General features: G+C 44.4%; 2 protein-coding genes across 3 annotated transcripts in view; one reads left to right on the top strand and one right to left on the bottom strand.

The window, feature by feature from the left end:
- The window catches only part of CARMIL1 (capping protein regulator and myosin 1 linker 1), a 310903-nt gene extending 299413 nt beyond the window's left edge, over positions 1 to 11490 (top strand). For both annotated transcript variants that reach the window (XM_047858089.1, XM_047858088.1), the window contains exons 36-37: positions 1824 to 1964; positions 10852 to 11490. In XM_047858089.1, the coding sequence (XP_047714045.1) occupies positions 1824 to 1964; positions 10852 to 10988 (278 nt within the window). In that variant the 3' untranslated portion in view covers positions 10989 to 11490. The remainder of the gene's footprint in view (positions 1 to 1823; positions 1965 to 10851) is intronic.
- The window catches only part of SLC17A1 (solute carrier family 17 member 1), a 212720-nt gene that overhangs the window by 3326 nt on the left and 190061 nt on the right, over positions 1 to 19333 (bottom strand). The gene's annotated exons all lie outside the window — the stretch shown is intronic.

Genomic DNA, 19333 nt, shown 5'->3' with positions numbered 1-19333 from the left:
CAGCTGTAGGGGTGACCACTCCCACGGGCGTGCACGCTAGAAAGTAAGACGCACGCCTCATCGTAGTCCTTCGCCAACACGCAGAGGATTGGGTAGAATGAGAAAAGATAAGGTCGCAGGCGTCCAAACTCATTCTGCTTGTGGGTCTTTCCCGTTTTCCCTCAAACATGCCTCTCATTCACCAAGCGGCCAGCTGGTTAATGCCCTCCGGTCTTCACAGCCCATTGGTCCCTCAAGAAACCCGGTGCACAGTCTCCAAAGAGCAGCCACGGAGAGACACCCTGCGGTCACCCCCCAGCAGCCGCCCCTTGAAGCAGATCACTTAGGACTGCCTAATTCTGCTCAAACCTCTTTGCAGACCAAAGTTATGATAGGGAACAAAAAATTTCTTGGTGCAACACAAAATACCTTCATGATAGAGTGGGGAGAGGGAAGGCATAAAATAATAATAAAACGTCAGCAAAGTGTATCCCTCGTCTGCGGTAAGGAAACAGTTCTAAAACAAACCTGATCTCGTTTGTACTTTAGCTCCCCAGCGGCCAATTCCAAATGCAAAACCAGCCGGATTCCCAATACTCTGTTGCAAGGAGCTTGTGTTTTCTATTTGTTAAATATGTCCGTTCATTTCTCAGCACTTAGTCTGTCGAGAATTATGTTAACACACTCGCTTGTTTTCGTCGCGCTTGAGAATTCAGGCATTTTCAAATACGCCACCTCCTTTCCCTTCCTCGGCTCTGAGAGACCGCCCCAAGCAGGGAGAGGTCTTCCGCGGTGTTAGGTGACAGCCTGTGTGTATAGTGACGCAGGGAGGGGAGTTGAATTGGAAGGCGAAGGCTGAAGAGAACCCTCTGTACACACACGCACACGCGCGTGCACGCACACCTACACACACCAAGCTCAAATAACCTTGCAGGCAATAGGGCGGAGAAAAGGGCGCAGTTCAGTAAATCCTTTCAGAGAGAGTGAAGTAAGTAGCCTTTAGAATTAAGAGACTAGAGTTCTAACCCTAGAAGTTTTGTCATTTTCCCTCAGCGGGTCATTTAATCTCTTCATTTGTACAGTGGTCACCAAAGTCCTTCTGGTTCTAAAAGCCCATTGAGGGGCGCCTGGGTGGCTCAGTCGGTTGAGCGTCCAACTTCGGCTCAGGTCATGATCTCACGGTCTGTGAGTTCGGTCCCGCATCGGGCTCTGTGCTGATGGCTCAGAGCCTGGAGCCTGCTTCCGATTCTGTGTCTCCCTCTCTCTCTCTGCCCCTTCCCTGCTCATGCTCTTTCTCTGTCTCAAAAATAAATAAAAACATTAAGAAAAAAAAATTTTTTTAAATAAAAAAAATAAAAACCCATTGATTCCAAGTTATTCTTAGTGGTCTCAGTATGTGTATATAGGTACGTGTGCCCGTGTTCCTACGTGTCCACGTGTGTACGTGTGACGTGACCACTGTACTGGACAACAGGTAAAGGCAGTGGGTTATAAATATCACGTATTTTAAGAAAATCAGACAGCCTCTGTGTCTGAGGCAAAGGAACTTTGACTTACTGGCAGTGTCCTTTTCAAATATCAGCTCACTGAAATTCCTTATCAGCGACATAAGTTCACATCTGTCTGTGAGTTTTAGAGATTGTAACCTTTTATAAATTTCAGTTATTTTTCTCCCTACTGTATATAGCTGTTACTTGCAGAGACATGACACTCCGTCTTGGCCAGAAAACTTCTAGGATACTTTTTAAAAGTGATTGGCCGTTCGTATTTCAAGATTAACCTGGCTTATGTTTTAGGAACCCAGCTTGTGCAACTGCTTGACTCATGCGTTTGTGTCTCCCTAGAGGACATCCCGGACTCCCCATCCAGCCCTGGCTCGTCGAAAATTGCTCTTCTCCCACCTGTCCTGAAAAAAGTTCCTTCGGACAAGGAGAGAGATGGGCAGATTAGCCCCCAGCCCAGTCCCAGGACACTTTCCCAGGAAGGTAAGAAATGTTTTCTGTTAGCTTTCTCCAAGGAGAGTCCTTTCAAGAGAAGGGAATTAACCCTGGTCTTGACGAGTATCCTAGAGTTTAAATCAGCATTCCTTGGACTAAACTTTTGGGACCAGAGCAGTTTCCTAGTTCAGAAGCTTGATTCAACCTTATCGATGACATTGGATCTTCACAGAGGACCGTATACACAGAATGAAAGCGTAGCAGACATCCCAACCCAAGGTTTACCTTCTTTGTAATCACTAGGCGCTCCTGAACTGGCTCCCAGCAGGTGCGGAGTGCCTTAAATATTTTGTGACTCATTGGGTGCCGCTTACAGGCTTCTAGGTCTCATTATTTCCCAGAACTCTTCCCCTGGTTGTGAATTACTATCACTGTGCTTCATAAGCGGCCCCCGCAGCCTGGGGGTGGGGGTGGGGGGGGAGACTCATAGCTCATTACACTCGCTTAGTCATGAAGTCAGACATGCCTTATTCCCCAGGCACCTGCCTGGACACTTTCAGGGCATCATTGGGCCAGCTTTGCTCCTCTTAATCTGCTGGGAGCAGAGCAAGATAATCCTGGGACGTGGGTGCCCATCTCCCAGAATCAGATCAAAAGTTATGAGTGGAGGGTGGCCTCAGCACCCCTGCATTTCTGTCACCCACCTCCCACGCTCTGTTAAAAACACTGTTGACTTTTGGGTTCTACCCTCCATAAAGTATAATTGCCATCTCTAAGCCCCACTGATGAAGAAATTCCAGAGCCCCACGAGTCATTACCCATGACCAGATGGCCCTCATTATGGTTTGAGGCTGCCTTTGTTTTATTTTAGATGTTTGATGCTTTTAGAATTCCTTGACCTTTCTGGCTTTGACATCTTCCTCCACTGGCCTGTTTTATTAATGGCAGTCTTGTGTTGAAGTTAATGGAGAGTACTTCTGACTACTATCTTTGTGACTTAGGAGAATAATAAAAATAAATGATTAGCAACAAAAAAATAGCACTGCCTGCTTTCTCCTCTCCATCCTGCAGATTCACTTGGTGGGTCCAAGCTTCCCTCACCTATTAGCTATAAATAAAAGGAGGTAGGGATTTGACCAAAGCTGATAAACCACTCATGTCAAACTGGGTAGCCAAAGCCATGAAAGATAGCGCCTACGGTTACTTTACACGGAATAAGTAAATAGAGGGTCTGGCGTTAGAGCCACAGCCTTCGCGAGTCTTGGTGTCGAAAAAGGAACCTCCGAGTCAGACCGACTTGAGCCAGCCCCTCCCCCACTCTGCCTTCATGTCCCCTTCTTTCTGCAACTGCTTTGTGTCTTTACTTACAAGGAGGTTTTGAAGATTGCTTAACGTTTATGAAAAGCGATGTTTTCTAGATGCCTATCTGATTACAAACAAGGGCTCGAGTAACCCACCAGCCCCCTGAGTACGAAGGGGTGCCACGGAGGGTGAAGAGTGGAAGCCACTGGCATACCCTTAGCTGCTTTGGAAAAGTCCCGTGTTCTTTCCTGAGAAACTAAGTTGCTCCTCAGACATTTCCGAGCTCTGGGGTAGATGTGTGACTCCTTTCCTCGTTCCCCCTTGAGAGCAAACACCATGGATGATGATTCGTGCCCCCACCTTTCTAGGTGGGGACTGTAGAGCTTGCCCCTGGGATCCACAATAAGTTAAGCACAGAGATCATCCTGGTGGTGTCACTTGGTATTGAAATGGAGTTGAAATATACATGCCGTCTGAGAACAGCCTGTAAATGTCCAAGGTGCTAAGACTCTGACTTCCGTTTATTAGCTCATCGGCAGCGCCGGCCCGGGGATGGCAGCCACTTGTGAGCCCTGTCTTTTTCTTTAGAAAACGTTCCTGATGCGCTCCTTCCTATTTTCTTGTACGTTATTCATGCTGGTTACTTCATTTCCTTGTTCTGTGCCTCCCTTTGGACTAGCGTGCCCAACTCATTTCTGAAACAGGTAAATGGCTCTGATTCTTCTGGATTATTCCATAGTGAATGTGATCTTCGTTAATCCATCCTGGAATCCAAGTGATAACGCGGGGGCCTTTTGTTAGCACCTTTTTGGGGGCAGACTCGGAGCTCACCTCATTTTGCACCACATTTCCATAATGTTGGCTGTTGAATTCTGTAGATGATGGTGTGTGCGGGACCAATGCTGTGGGTTCCCGAAAGCCTAAGTGGGGCGGGTTCTCGGATATTTAATTCTTAACAGTCTTTAATATTAATGTCGACACATCGATGTCTTTGCTAATGTAAAGGGTAAAATGAATCCCTTTTCCTCAGTAGTGCAAAGAGGAGATTATTACAAAAGACATTCAGATCATGACACTGGCAAGCCTTCCAGTGGAGGGAAAAGATCTTCAAAACTGTACTCCACGATTGCAGAAGAGGAGGTGAAGGCAGTTGGGCACAGGAAGTCACAGCCAACAAATGGTCAGAGCCTTCGCTTATCATCCCTTCACTGACCCAAAGCTTATGAATTGGCACTAACAAAAACAAACTTTAATCGAGTAACTTCTATCCCGGGACTGGCTCGGGGATTATTCCTACAACCCATGTTGGTTTTCTAAATGGCAACAGGATGGTCCTTCCCTTTGGGGCAAAAAGTATCGACTTCAAAATCTAAACTTTCAAACTCGACCGAGGAGGATCGAGTTACTCTGGAGCGGGGTGATTTGTCCTCTCCAGTTTTCGTGATCATGTGGATTTACATGTGGGTCATGCCTCCCGTTCTCTCGGTCTCGCTATACTCTTCTGTTCGACTGTAATTGGGATTGGGGAAGAAATTCTTAGAGTACAGTTTCTGCCTTTAGAAGTTATTGGCCTAACACCTTACCTGACGCTGTTTTAGGAAAGGATCAGTGAAATGCCCGCGACCTTTCATTGGACTTTTTATGACCCTTCAGTGAGAAAGGAAAAGTACCAGTTAAGGGTCTCAACCTCTAAGGACAGTTGATTCTATTTTACGGCCGTTGCTTTTTGCCATCTGCCTTCCATGAGACACGGTGGTGAGTTCTGTCGTGTTCTGCTCAGGTGAAGACAGTCCCAGGAGACAAAAAAGGCTTTGTCAATTTCAAACTGTTAATTTCAAATTGGCTTTGAACTCCAGTGGGAAATGTTAGAGCAAGCCTCGCTGATTCAGAGAGGAAATGTCTTTCCTGTGACTCCGCACTTCTGATCTTGCTGGTTAATAACTTTCTTTATAAATCTGACTTGAAAATCTTTGAAAGGAAGTCTTAGTATCACAAAAGGAAAAAAAAAAAGAGGTAGAATATTCTGATATGTGAGATGGCTTTAAAGTCCTTTTTCCCTTGAAACAGGGCACTTTTCTTCCGGTAAACCTCTGTCGGGGGTTGACACATGAGTGTATTTAGGCTCCCAAGGATGAAGTATGTGGCCCAGAATTCTAGCTGCGACTCCGTGCCCGTCACGACCTTCTGAGAAAGCGCCCCACACAGCAAGTTAATGGAAGTGACCCGATTATAGGAATAACTTCTCTTTCTTGCAAAAGGATAAAGCATTCTGAAACTTCCGCACCTTGTTACGGATAACACACCTCCTACGAGACCCACCTTACGGCTTCACAACCGGCTGCATTACGGCGCGTCCGGTGGGAACTGTTGTCTTTGAGGACTTTCCCGGACAGAGGTTTATAAACCAAAACATCAGCCAGAAGGCATCTGCTGTCTCCCTCGGGCAACATTTGGGGCCAGCTTTCTTGGCTGGTACCATTGGATGAGTTGTGCACTCCGACCTGCCTGGCGATCTGGCCCCACCCCCCTCCCACCTTGCTAGCTAACGGGGTGGAGCTGGTGGGGTTAAGGACACGCCCCACAGCACAGAGTGAAGTCTATAGATCACAGATGAACATTCTGGTTGGGCCGGGTAGCGCCTGCCCGAGAAAAAACAACTGACTTGGCCCTTCACTTTTTTAAAGGACTCCCTGAAACAAACGTAATGTTATATGGCAACCAGACTTCAATTAAAAATTTAAAATCAATAAAAACCAGTGATGTCACGGACACTACCGAGGAATACTATGTTTGACCCTGTAAGAAACAAACGAACACGATGACCCACTGTGGGTTTTGTAAATAATGTTTGGTTGGAACACACGCACCCGGATTTCCTGCGTGGTAGACTCGTTTACAGACACGTGCTTACAATAAGTCTCCTAAGAGATTTTCTCTGACATTTTCAGAAAAACCTGTTATCTTCAAGTGACAGAAAAGTCACATAAACGAACACCTAAGACATTTGTTTTCTGAAGAGAGGCCGGGTTATTTGTAGAGCGTATTAAATCAGAAGCCCTATCTCTGTATTGCCCCTTTTGAGAAGGTCACATAGATGTTTCTAGATTTGGGAAATTTACATATGAACTATCGTGTCGGTCGACTTCTATCACTTGGTTACCTAACAAAGCACCTTGATGGAGCACAGTGTTCCTTCTTCCCAGAAGCCACTGAAAAAGCACTTCATGTAACACACAAGGAGACCAGCCCCAGGACCCCACCAGTCCTGCAGGAAGGCTTTGAGATAGGACAGAAAGGTTGGCCACAGGAATAAGCCAGATCGTAGGAAGGCAAGAAGTTCTGTGCCTGGCTCAGATTTTTCCACGACCTCTTGGACTTACAGTTCTCCCTCCGATGGGCTGTATCAGTGTGATGGAATTAAACAGGACCATCTTGTGTTTGCTTTTCTGCCCTGATTTCTGGAAATAGCAACAGGAACCAAAAAAGTAGTTTTTACAGGAGCTTCAATTAAAGTAATTTTATGTCACATATTTTAATACTGTTTTGTTAGTGCCGATTCCCCCACCTGCCTGTCTTCATCCTTGAGAATTCCAAAGCAGTCTGCTTTCTGAATAGTTCCCGGTTAACAAACGGCATTTAGCAGAGCAATTCTGTTAGCCCGTGCTGTGTACTTTCCTTTAAATCTTTCAGGAGCGGCTTCGTGTAAGCTAAAACAGCTTTCTTATTTTCCTAAATCGTGTATCCGTGTGACAAACAGAAGCTGTTGTTCTCAAAGCATGCTGCATATTTTTATCCTGGTTGTTGTTTTAATTGTGTGGCTATTTTAGTATTGACCGGACAGGTAAAATGCTTGCTTTCTTTTACTGGAAATATCTGTAACTTCTGAATCTCGTGTCCTTTCCCGTCTTGCATTTAATTGTAAGCTGTGATGTTTTCATTAGAGTATGTCCTGTTTTCTTGAAGAAAATGGTTGGTTTGGCTTTGTATATATTATGATGTACCCTGTTTGTTCGGGCCATCTTACTCTGAGATGTCTTTTATATGTCACTTGCTTCTTCCATAATCCAACCTATAACCAGGAAAATATCTGGCTGTGGCTTACGGTCTGTCAGCCAGTGCTGTGTCCTACTTTTTTTCACCAGACCTGGATTCTGCTACCCCGGTATGAGTTCTTCAAAAGAAATTTAACCATTGGTCAGCAGTTTTGGCTCCTGCCAGAAAGTATAAAAACATCAGGGCTGGCTACCGAATATTATCTTTAAGGTCCTCATGTTTTCCTCGTGGGAAAGATGGATGTTGGTGGGACTTAAAATGGAGAAGAGCTCAAATTTTCAAATGCATCTCTAATTCCGAATTCATGTGCACATTTCGGAAGCTTTAAAATTAGCACGTGTGTCTGTGTGTATATGATACATGTATATATGCAAAGTCAAATCATCTTCCAGAATGACAGATTTCACGTTTAATCCTTCCTGCACCAATCATTGCCACCGTAGACGGGATGTGAGTATACACACAGTGTTTATGTTGAATAGCCTGTTGACCTAAGCACTTTTTTTTTTTTATCATTTTAATGGTTTGTGGGATGGCACCAAACACATCTACAGACACACAGAGACGCCCCAGCACGTTAACGGTGTGAATACTTGCATTGAGGACGTGTAGTGAGGCAACCTGACTTTCTTTATCCTGTATAAAGTCAAGCATTAAGTCAGGCTGCTCAGGAGAAGGTTCATCTGAATTAGTAAAAAGCCTGAATTTTATATTCCACTTATTTATTTTGTAAATGTTTGTTTGTTTGTTTGTTTGGAGAGAGAAAGAGCGTGCCAGCAGGGGAGGGGCAGGGAGAGAGGAAGAGAGAGAATCCCAAGCAGGCTCTGTGCAGTCAGCACAGAGCCTGACATGGGGCTCACATCCACAAACTGTGAGATCGTGACCTGAGCAGAAATCAAGAGTCAGATGCTGAACCAACTGAGCCACACAGGCGCCCCCTGAATCTTATATTTTAGAATAACTTCTAGAGTTTTAAGTTTCAAGCAGACGTAATCTTATTGGGACTATTCGTCAGTGGGAGCTTGACCAAACCTACTTCAATATAATTGTAATTAGCATCCTAATTATATGCAGTCAAATAGATGCTGCCTAAGGACTGGAAAACTAACTTAACAAAGAACATTCCCCCTACAAAGTTGTTCCTACCAGTGATCTGGACTAATGAGAAGGTGGGAGGCTGGGAGAGCGAGTGCATTGGCCACTGGTATGATTTTAGGTCCCTGATCTCACCTGCCTCGGTCTCCTGTCCACTCACGCACCTCCTTGTAACGCTAAGGAAATGCCAGCCTGGGACTAGTCTCGGGATCCCGCTCACATCCACAAGAGTTTAATCAGTGAATTTTTAAATGGCGTCAGTGCCTTAGTGAACTGCTTTGTGGGGCCTCTAGAAAGGCCATATTATTATTCCTCTCAGTGACTATGTTGGACGCATTACGATTTGTGCCTTCGTGACTCGTATTGGGTGTATGTCACCGACCCAGAAACCAGTCTGTTAACTTGTTAACGATGCAGATTGAAGGACGGTCTGCTTTCTGCAGGAAGACCGCTATGTGAGATCTCTCTGAATTTCAGTTAGCTGCGCTCCAGCGACCTGGGTCCATCCAGGGTGCTTTTGGTTTTTACCTGCAACATAAACATTTTGGATGGCATGAATGTGTCCATTTTTAGAGAGTCCTCTGATTTCACAGACCATGAATGAGGCGCTGAGATTTTGAGGAAGCGAAAATACTGGCGGAATGGAAAGCTTTTGAATCTAAGAATTAGAGCCAACGTGGTTGCTCTGAAGTCAAATAAGCAGTATATCACCATTTTGGGTTCTTCTTTTGAACCTGTAGCGTCGGAAATTTGTTTTTGAGTCACTTGATACACAGGAACAGCTCATGTCGGTTTTAAAAGGGAATGAATAAATTTTCCTAGCAAGATTTCACTAGCAGTGCTCTACTTTGAGGTCAGATTATTGCAAAGTGGCTTGGAGATGATGAGAAATCTGCTGTCCTTCCTCCTGATTGTAGCACATGCAGAAGCTGAAAACTTAGAGAGTTCTTTGTAGATTACTCTCAAATGGATTTTGTGTTAAAGAACAAGCCATTTTTAGAAAATTATTTACCTTTGCCCCCAAACCTGATTGGTTGACAACTTTCAAAGGACGTTTATTATTTTTTTACACGACTCAAGCGAAAAAATAAAATCAGTTGTAATATTTTCTGCTTTTCCCTTCCATCTGAGAATTTGCTCCAAGGCGTTAGGCAAAAAGAGGTCAGGCTTTTAAAAAATTACTTATTTTTACGATGAGATTTGAGAAGTTTATCCTCTTGAGAAGGGTGGATGGTTTCCATTTAATGTAATTAACTACATTTAAATTTTTATTGTCTAGAGATCAGAATCGGGCCCCACAACCAGATTGGCAAGAGAAATACTTTATTATGTTTGCATTTTAACTATCAGGTTTCAGGAGCTTTTACTTCCTGAACCGCTCTTTAATGGATTAAGCATTTGAATAGCCAGTTCCTGGCCAGAGGAGTTTTTAGCATAATTGCCAAAGTCAAGGTCATTAGAAGCATCAGCCGGATCCTGTCGCTTTCCAGGCCTGTGTTCCTAGTTGGATCATTTGAACTTCTGAGTGACGAGGTAGCTTTTGTCTGCTTTCAAGCCACACAAAGTGTGGGGCTTGGTATTTTTGGCTTAAGTGGTATCTATACAAAAGATTTGGTGAGTAATATGTAATAAGCCTTAATTGCCCTGAGGTACGGTACCGGCGAAGCTCTGATCTAGTTGTCAAGAACATGCACTTTGCAGGGAGAGGTCTCATTTAAATCCAAATTCCACATTTTACAAGACCTCCCCGCCAGGGCGATGTGAGGTGTATCAGTCCTGAAGCACGCATGCCCAACGGGACACGTAACAAAGGCTCCAGCCCAGTAATTCTCCACCCCTCCCATCAGGGCTGTGCAAAGTCGCGGGGGGGGGGGGGGGGGGGGGTCCTTCATGTTTATATGGGATCAGAGCGGGCACCCATGATGACAGTTCTGTCACCTGGAGGCTGGTTCCAAGAGGACTGACAGCACCCAAGGCAGTATTCATTTGTTCTCACAAGGCTTTGAACCGTTCACTTCCTAGCGCGAGGAACTGAGGTTTGCTGGGTCCTTCCTTGTGTCGTGGCCCCAGAGCAGAGAAAGCCAGGTCTAGATGGTGGCAGAAGGCATCAGGTGGGACATCTGTCCAGCGGCGCCTCTGCCAGGCTCTGTCTGTCCTGTTGCCTTGGCCGCACGAGGGACGGCTGTGCGTGAGGGGTCGGAGGGCCCCCCATCAGTTCCCCTGTCCGTAGCACCCCCAGATTCTCAACCACGGCCGTGAGAGCTTTGCCCTCTCATGGCCTGCTTTTGTGTTTTCTCATTTTGATTTGCTTCTGTTTTTGTTGGTTTGTTTCTCATTTCTGCCTCGAGTCTCTAAACGTAGCTGGTAAGTCGTTTCTGAGCAAGTGCCTCCCGCCCCTCGGGGCCCCTGCATCTCCCCCCACTATCGGTCAGGCCGTCGATTGTACCCTACCAACCGTAATGACATCTTCCCCTTTCCATTCCAGTTTCAAGGAGAAGCTGGGGCCAGCAGGCCCAGGAGTATCCAGAACAGAAGCCGTGGTCCTCCAGTAGAGACGGCCACCAAGGCGGCAAATCTAGCGACTCTGGGGAAGAAGCGGAGAGAGAGTTTATTTTTGTGTAAAGGTCCCCGGTGCACAAGTCTCAGTGCAGGGCTTTGTTGGCCGTTAGAGAGCAGTCAAGGGCAACGCTTCCTCCTGAGTTCTTCTCTCGGTGCTCTTTTCCTTTCCCTTCTTTTCTTTACTTGCCTTTTGAAAACAGAAACAGACCCATTTGGGTTTTTTGGTAATCAAAGTACATTTGTTTCGTCTTCTCCCGACCCTCGGCATTTGATTCCGAAGCATTCCTCCATATGCCTTTAGTGAAAGCCAGCAATTATTCCGTGGGCCCTACTGGAATTTCTCGGAGGCAGCGACAGTGTGCCCCACGAGAGGAGTTTGGGGAGGTAATCCGAGCACCTGGACACATCCTCACACGAGTATCACCATCGGCTGACGGTGGGGTACCGCTGCATGGACCCGTATCAGATCTGCACTTGAGAGAGCAATTTATTCTTGATGTATGAAATTGCACATTGTAAGTATATTAACAGAGCACACTAATAAATAATTTGTATAAATTATATATATTAGATCTTGGCTGTGGTTTTTACGTTCTCCCCTGGGGAACTTCTTCCTTCCTGATGTGGAACTGTCCACGTAAGTTTGGTCGGTGACCTTCGCGATACCATCCAGGAGCCCAGTTAGGAACAGGGTGAAAGAGGCCCACGGCTGATCTTACCATGTGCCCGGATTCATGTACATAGTTGATCGGAATGAGGTTTTATGAATATTCATGTTTTTTGAAGGCCTATAATTTCTGTCTGCATATTAGCTTTTAATGTATGATTTTAAGAATACTTTGACACCTGTAAAAAAAATCAAAACACTACTCTTTTTAAGACATTTCACAAATATTCACTTACATTACAGGCTGAGGTATTTTATTCATATGTATATTTATACCAATAAAATGATTTTACAAGTGGAATTTTGGCTTTCTCTGGTTCTTTCGTAAATGTAGGATTGGCTCGTGGTAATAACTTCGTGTTTCTAAAATCCAGAATGATCACAGACCCCAGATAATCAAACCTGTTATATTTAAAAACAAAGATGGGGCGCCTGGGTGGCTCAGTCGGTTAAGCGTCCGACTTCAGCTCAGGTCACGATCTCGCGGTCCGTGGGTTCAAGCCCCGCATCGGGCTCTGGACTGATGGCTCAGAGCCTGGAGCCTGCTTCCGATTCTGTGTCTCCCCCTCTCTCTGCCCCTCCCCCGTTCATGCTCTGTCTCCCTCTGTCTCAAAAATAAACATTAAAAAAAATTTATAATAAAAACAAAGAGAATCCACAAGACAAAAATAGGAACTTATTTTTAAAAGAACAAGCGTTTTTTTGAGAGTCAGAAAGAGCATCGCAGAGGGTTAGAGGTGGCGTCTAAAGTTTTACAAGGCTTTGGCAGGCAAGGTCCACATCGGCTTTGACACAGAATGTGGCAATAGTGACAGGGCATAACTTCTGAGGCCGGGCTTTCAGAGACATGTGGCTGCTGTCTTTGTTTCTTAGGCCGCTCCCTCTTGGAACCTAGCTTCTGTGCTGTGACAAACCCAAGTGAGCCGCATGGAGGAGGACTTGAAGCTTCCCCATAGAGAGCCCCAGCTGAGCTCCTGGCTACCAGACAGTACCAAGTGGCAGCCATGTAAGGGACGCCCTTCTTTGTACCGTTCCGGTGATGTCGACGGAAGCAGCAGTGAACCTCCTTTGCCAAGCCCAAGGCCAAACTGCAGAACTGTACGCAAGTCCATGACCACTGTTCTCTGCGTTTCGGAGTGGTTTGTTACCTAGCAACAGACCCTCATGGAGAGGTCACGGTTCGGATGGAGAGATAGGCTACACCCCCACTGCCAGCTTTCCCTTGGGTGAGCGCCAAGGCAGATTCCGGGGCGCTCAGTGTCACCCTCGAAGGGGGCCGTAATGGAACAGAGGGCATGGCTTTTGCAGTGCTGACAAGAGAAACAGCTGGCAACAAGCAGCCCACGCTGAAAGTGAGTTCTAAGGGACCCAGGAGGACAAAGAAGAGTTTCAATGATCACCGTGTCATTACAGAAAGGTTTATAGTTTCAAATAATTAACTTGGATCTTATGCTTTATTATATGAAAGTTCACTTGTATTCATGCCATTTATAAGCAAAAAAAAAAAAAATCACTGACCACACATGCTATTAAATTGCAAGAATTCATGTTTCTGCCGAGAATTCATCAGTGAGTACGTCCCACACTCCATGTGTATTTCTCTCGGGTACTCCTCCTCGAGCTCCTGCTTCCCGGGTCCTGAACTTCACGTTGCCTGCTTCGGTTTGGGGCCGACCCCCCGTCTCCAGCCACTATCCCAGGCTGCCCTTGGAAGTCTTGCTCAGTCCCTGGCATTTGGTGGGTGGTCAACAAATATTTATAGAGTGGAGCCAAGTCCACTTCTAGAATGACTTCTTAAATAGCTGTATTGTGGTCTAATCAACTAAAAGTCACCTACCTCAAGTGTAGACCTTGATGACATTTATTACATGTATGTGGTGGCAAGGCACTGCCACAATCCAGGTCTTTAACACTCTGTCACCCTTAAAATGGCCCTCATGACTGTTTCTTTCCTTTGCCCTTTGGAGCTGTCACTAAACCAAAGCAATCTCTTTAAATCCTAAGGTTTACTATAGCGTCTGTGAGAGGCTTGCCACATTTGAATGTTCAATAAATATCAGAAGATAATGCTAAAGAAGGCCCTGTTTATATTTCCAGTGAGAAATTTCACTTTGAGTTTATAAAAAGATGCAGAGATTCTAAGTCAGAGTTGAATGCATGCGTCAGGGTTCATTAGCAATGCTTCAAATTATAGACCACTGATGTTTCTTGTACAACTAACCATCAATTAGCTATGCTAATGAGAAAAGCAGGAAATGACTGCAAGGAAAAAGTGAAATCAGCAGGGATAAAAAAGAACAACGCACGCAAACCTTAGTCTCAGCCACCAGTTAAAACTTACCAGAGCGACTTATAAGTATGAATTCTAAGAAGTTTTTTCCTTTTTCATATTGTCCTTCAGAGGAGCCATATCCAAATCATAAAATGACCAAAATATATAATAGACAAAGGGATAGTCAGTGGTCCTAATTTAATTCCTAGGGGAGCTTTAAAAATATTATCAGTGCGGGGGTGCCTGGGTGGTTCAGTTGGTTAAGCGTCCAACTTCAGCTCAGGTCATGGTCTTGTGGTTCATGGGTTCCAGCCCCACATTGGGCTCTGTGCTGACAGCTGAGAGCCTGGAGCCTGCTTTGGATTCTGTGTCTCCTTCTCTCTCTGCCCCTCCTCTGCTTGTTCTCTCTCTCTCTCCAATATAAACATTAAAAAAAATTTTTTTTAATTTTGGATACAGTGTCAAAATCAGTCAGGAAGAGTAATCTGTGTGAACTCACCAACTTGGTGACTGATCTTGTTTTCTGATAAATAGTGGAAAAAGGGAAAATAAGACAAATGCCAGAAGTAATAAGGTCTAATGTAAGGTTGTTGTTAAATAATTATGGTAAGTCTCTATGATGGGCTTTGCTGCATACACAGAAATCTTGATTTTGAAGCCTGATCTATCCCTCCCTCCTTCTCTCTCTCTCTCTCTCTCTCTCTCTCTCTCTCTCACACACACACACACACACAGTGCTCAGAACATAAGGGCAAGTTACAAAAGCATGCATATAGGATGACCCAATTCTGTAATGTAAAATACATTGTTCTACTGTCCTATGTTCTACACATAGGAAAAATTAGAAGGATATTCACTAATGATGTGAATGATGTTTATCTCTGGAATGGGGAAGAGGGAGACTCATGGGTGGTTTTCATTTTGCTATTTATAATTCTATTTTAAAACTTTCTACAGTAAGCATAATAATGCAAACTATTACAATTGTTAAAGTTTTTTAATCTTTAAGGATTTTTACACCTAAAGGAAGGAGGAAAGAAATACAGCTACAAAGACTGCTATTCTCAGAACTGGAGAACCAAATGGAACTCTATAGAAACAATTTCCAGGAGCCTGGCATGTGGCACTCGGTGAGAATTGTAATTTCCAAATGATAACTTTTCATTTTCTGTCATGAATGCTAGGTAGATAATATTCACATAACTTGCATTCTCTCAAACAGAGGTTTCCTTGGATGGGGGTGGGGGGGGGGGTGTGGAAACCATCCTAACCCTTGACAAAGAAGAGAGCCATTGAGAAAGTATTTGAGAATACTGGATCAGAGAAAACCGCCGGAAGACTAGCAGAACGGACTCTCTGGAGCCGAGTGTAGACAAGAGGCCCACGGAAGAGGGTAGGAAGGGTGGAGAGGCCGTGCGCACTACACGGACTGGTAGGAGGGAGCCAGGGCAGTGGAGGGGCAGCCCGCCTGGCAAGGTGGAATCCCGGAGTCTGGCTTGCAAAAGTGGAGGGGCCTGGCGGAGTGTGTTCTGACAGCCAGTGTGACTTAACATCTGGAATGTTAAAAGTCAACAGCTCTGCTCGGAGAGCGGGGAGGGCAAGAGGACAACAGGAGGGAGAGTTGTTGAGCCACAGAGGACAGAGCTCAGCTCAGCGGGGAACAAAGGTGCTCACCAGCGCCATCTCCCTCGCCCATCCCCCAGCCAAAATCCCAAAGGGAACCAGTTCCCGCCAGGGAACTTGCTTGCACCGGGAAAACACCCAACGCTGTGCTTCTGTGAATCCATCCCTCCAATGGGTCTGCCTGTCTCCCTCCCAGTGCTGCAGGGCCCCTCCCACAGGGGACCACCAATGGCAAAGCGAGCTGAGCCTACCCCTCCCACCCCTGTGCACCTTGCAGATCCACCCCAGCTAAAACGCCAGATCCCATCAAAGCAGCACCACAAGCCTGGCAGTGTGCAAGTAGCCCAGACAGAGACCACACCACTCCACAGTGAGTCCTGCCCCTGGGAGAGGGGAAGAGGAGGTACACACCAGTCTGACTGTGGCCCCAGCGGTGGGCTGGAGACAGACATTGGGTCTGACTGTGGCCCCGCCCACCAACACAAGTTACTCCGGACAGCACAGGGTAAGTGCTGGGCCACTCCAGGGACTATCCAAAATGACGAAACGGAAGAATTCTCCTCAAAAGAAACTCCAGGAAGTAGCAACAGCTAGAGAATTGATCAAAAACTAAGTAACATAACGGAACAAGAATTTAGAATAATAGGCATAAAATTAATCACTGGGCTTGAAAAAAAGTATAGAGGACAGCAGAGAATCTATTACTACAGAGATCAAGGGACTGAGAAACAGGAGGACCTAAAAAATGCTGTAAATGAGGTGCAAAATAAAATGGAGGTGGCCATAGCACAGACTGAAGAGGCAGAGGCAAGAATAGGTGAATTAGAAGATAAAATTATGGAAAAAGAGGAAGCTGAGAAAAAGAAAGATAAAAAAATCCAGGAGTATGAGGGGAGAATTAGAGAACTAAGCGATGCAATCAAGCAGAACAATAACCTTATCATAGGAATTCCAGAAGAAGAAGAGAGAGAGAAAGGGGCTGGCCGAAGGTGTACTTGAACAAATCATAGCTGAGAACTTCCCTGATCTGGGGAAGGAAACAAACACTGAAGTCCAGGAGGCACAGAAAATTCCCTTCAGATGTAACTTGCATTGATCTTCTGCACAACATATCATAGTGAAACTGGCGAAATACAAAGATAAAGAGAGAATTCTGAAAGTAGCTAGGGGTAAACAGTCCCTAACATACAAAGGTAGACACATAAGGGTAGTAGCAGACCTATCTACTGAAAGTTGGCAGGCTAGAAAGGCATGGCAAGAAATTTTCAATGTGATGAACAAAAAAAACCATGTAGCCAAGAATCCTTTATCCAGCAAGTCTGTCATTCAGAATAGAAGGAGAGATAAAGGTTTTCCCAAACAAACAAAAACTGAAGGAATTCATCACCACTAAACCATCCCTACAAGAGATCCTAAAGGGGACTCTGTGAGTGAAATGTTGCAAGGACCACAAAGTACCAGAGACATCACTACAAGCATGAAACCTACAGACATCACAATGACTCTAAACCCATATCTTTCAATAACACTGAATGTAAATGGACTAAATGCTCCAACCAAAAGACATAGGGTATCAGAATGGATAAAAAAAACAAGACCCATCTATTTGCTGTCTACAAGAGACTCATTTTAGACCTGAGAACACCTTCAGATTGAAAGTGAGGGGAGGGAGAACTATCTATCATGCTACTGGAAGTCAAAAGAAAGCTGGAGTAGCCATACTTATATCAGACAAACTAGACTTTAAATTAAAGGCTGTAACAAGGGATGAAGAAGGGCATTATATAATCATTACAGGGTCTATCCATCAGGAAGAGCTAACAATTATAAATGTCTGTGTGTAGAATACGAGAGCCCCCAAATACATAAAACGATTAATCACAAACATAAGCAACCTTGATAAGAATTTGGTAATTGCAGGGGACTTTAATACTCCACTTACAACAATGAATAGATCATCTAGACACAAGATCAATAAAGAAACAAGGGTCCTGAATGATACATTGGATCAGATGGACTTGACAGATATATTTAGAACTCTGCATCCCAAAGCAACAGAATATACTTTCTTCTCGAGTGCACATGGAACATTCTCTAAGATAGATCACATACTGGGTCACAAAACAGCCCTTTATAAGTAAAAGAATTGAGATCATACCATACACACTTTCAGACCACAATGCTATGAAGCTTGAAATCAACCACAGGAAAAAGTCTGGAAAACCTCCAAAAGCATGGAGGTTAAAGCACACCCTACTAAAGAATGAATGGGTCAACCAGGCAATTGGAGAAGAAATTTAAAAATATATGCAAACAAATGAAAATGAAAATACAATCCAAACGCTTTGGGATGCAGCAAAGGCAGTCCTAAGAGGAAAATACATTGCGATACAGGCCTATCTCCAGAAACAAGAAAAATGCCAAATTCAAAATCTAACAGCACACCTAAAGGGAATAGAAGCAGAACAGCAAAAACACCCCAAACCCAGAAGAAGAAGAGAAATAATAAAGATCAGAGCAGAAATAAACAATATAGAATCTAAAAAAACTGTAGAGCAGATCAATGAAACCAAGAGTTGGTTTTTTGAAAAAATAAAATTGACAAACCTCTAGCCAGCCTTCTCAAAAAGAAAAGGGAGAGGACCCAAATAGATAAAACCATAAATATAAAATGGAATCATTACAACCAATCCCTCAGAAATACAAACAATTATCAGGGAATACTATGAAAAATTATATGCCAACAAACTGGACAACCTGGAAGAAATGGACAAATTCCTAAGCACCCACACGCTTCCAAAACCCAAACAGGAAGAAATAGAAAATTTGAACAGACCCATAACCAGCTAAGAAATTGAATCAGTTATCAAAAATCTCCCAACAAATAAGAGTCCAGGACCAGATGGCTTCCCTGGGGAATTGTACCAGACATTTATTTTTTATTTTTTATTTTTTGAAAATATTTTTATTTTTATTTTTTTTTATATATGAAATTTATTGTCAAATTGGTTTCCATACAACACCCAGTGCTCATCCCAAAAGGTGCCCTCCTCAATACCCATCACCCACCCTCTCCTCCCTCCCACCCCCCATCAACCCTCAGTTTGTTCTCAGTTTTTAACAGTCTCTTATGCTTTGGCTCTCTCCCCCTCTAACCTCTTTTTTTTTTCCTTCCCCTCCTCCATGGGTTCTTGTTCAGTTTCTCAGGATCCACATAAGAGTGAAACCATATGGTATCTGTCTTTCTCTGTGTGGCTTATTTCACTTAGCATCACACTCTCCAGTTCCATCCACGTTGCTACAAAAGGCCATATTTCATTTTTTCTCATTGCCACGTAGTACTCCATTGTGTATATAAACCACAATTTCTTTATCCATTCATCAGTTGATGGACATGTAGGCTCTTTCCATATTTTGGCTATTGTTGAGAGTGCTGCTATGAACATTGGGGTACAAGTGCCCCTATGCATCAGTACTCCTGTATCCCTTGGATAAATTCCTAGCAGTGCTATTGCTGGGTCATAGGGTAGGTCTATTTTTAATTTTCTGAGGAACCTCCACACTGCTTTCCAGAGCGGCTGCACCAATTTGCATTCCCACCAACAGTGCAAGAGGGTTCCCGTTTCTCCACATCCTCTCCAGCATCTATAGTCTCCTGATTTGTTCATTTTGGCCACTCTGACTGGCGTGAGGTGATACCTGAGTGTGGTTTTGATTTGTATTTCCCTGATAAGGAGCGACGCTGAACATCTTTTCATGTGCCTGTTGGCCATCCGGATGTCTTCTTTAGAGAAGTGTCTATTCATGTTTTCTGCCCATTTCTTCACTGGGTTATTTGTTTTTCGG

Source organism: Prionailurus viverrinus, chromosome B2 (genome assembly GCF_022837055.1).
Source record: "Prionailurus viverrinus isolate Anna chromosome B2, UM_Priviv_1.0, whole genome shotgun sequence".
NCBI lineage: Eukaryota > Metazoa > Chordata > Mammalia > Carnivora > Felidae > Prionailurus > Prionailurus viverrinus.
Note: the sequence above shows the minus strand (reverse complement) of the source record. Positions and strands in the feature narration are given on the sequence as shown.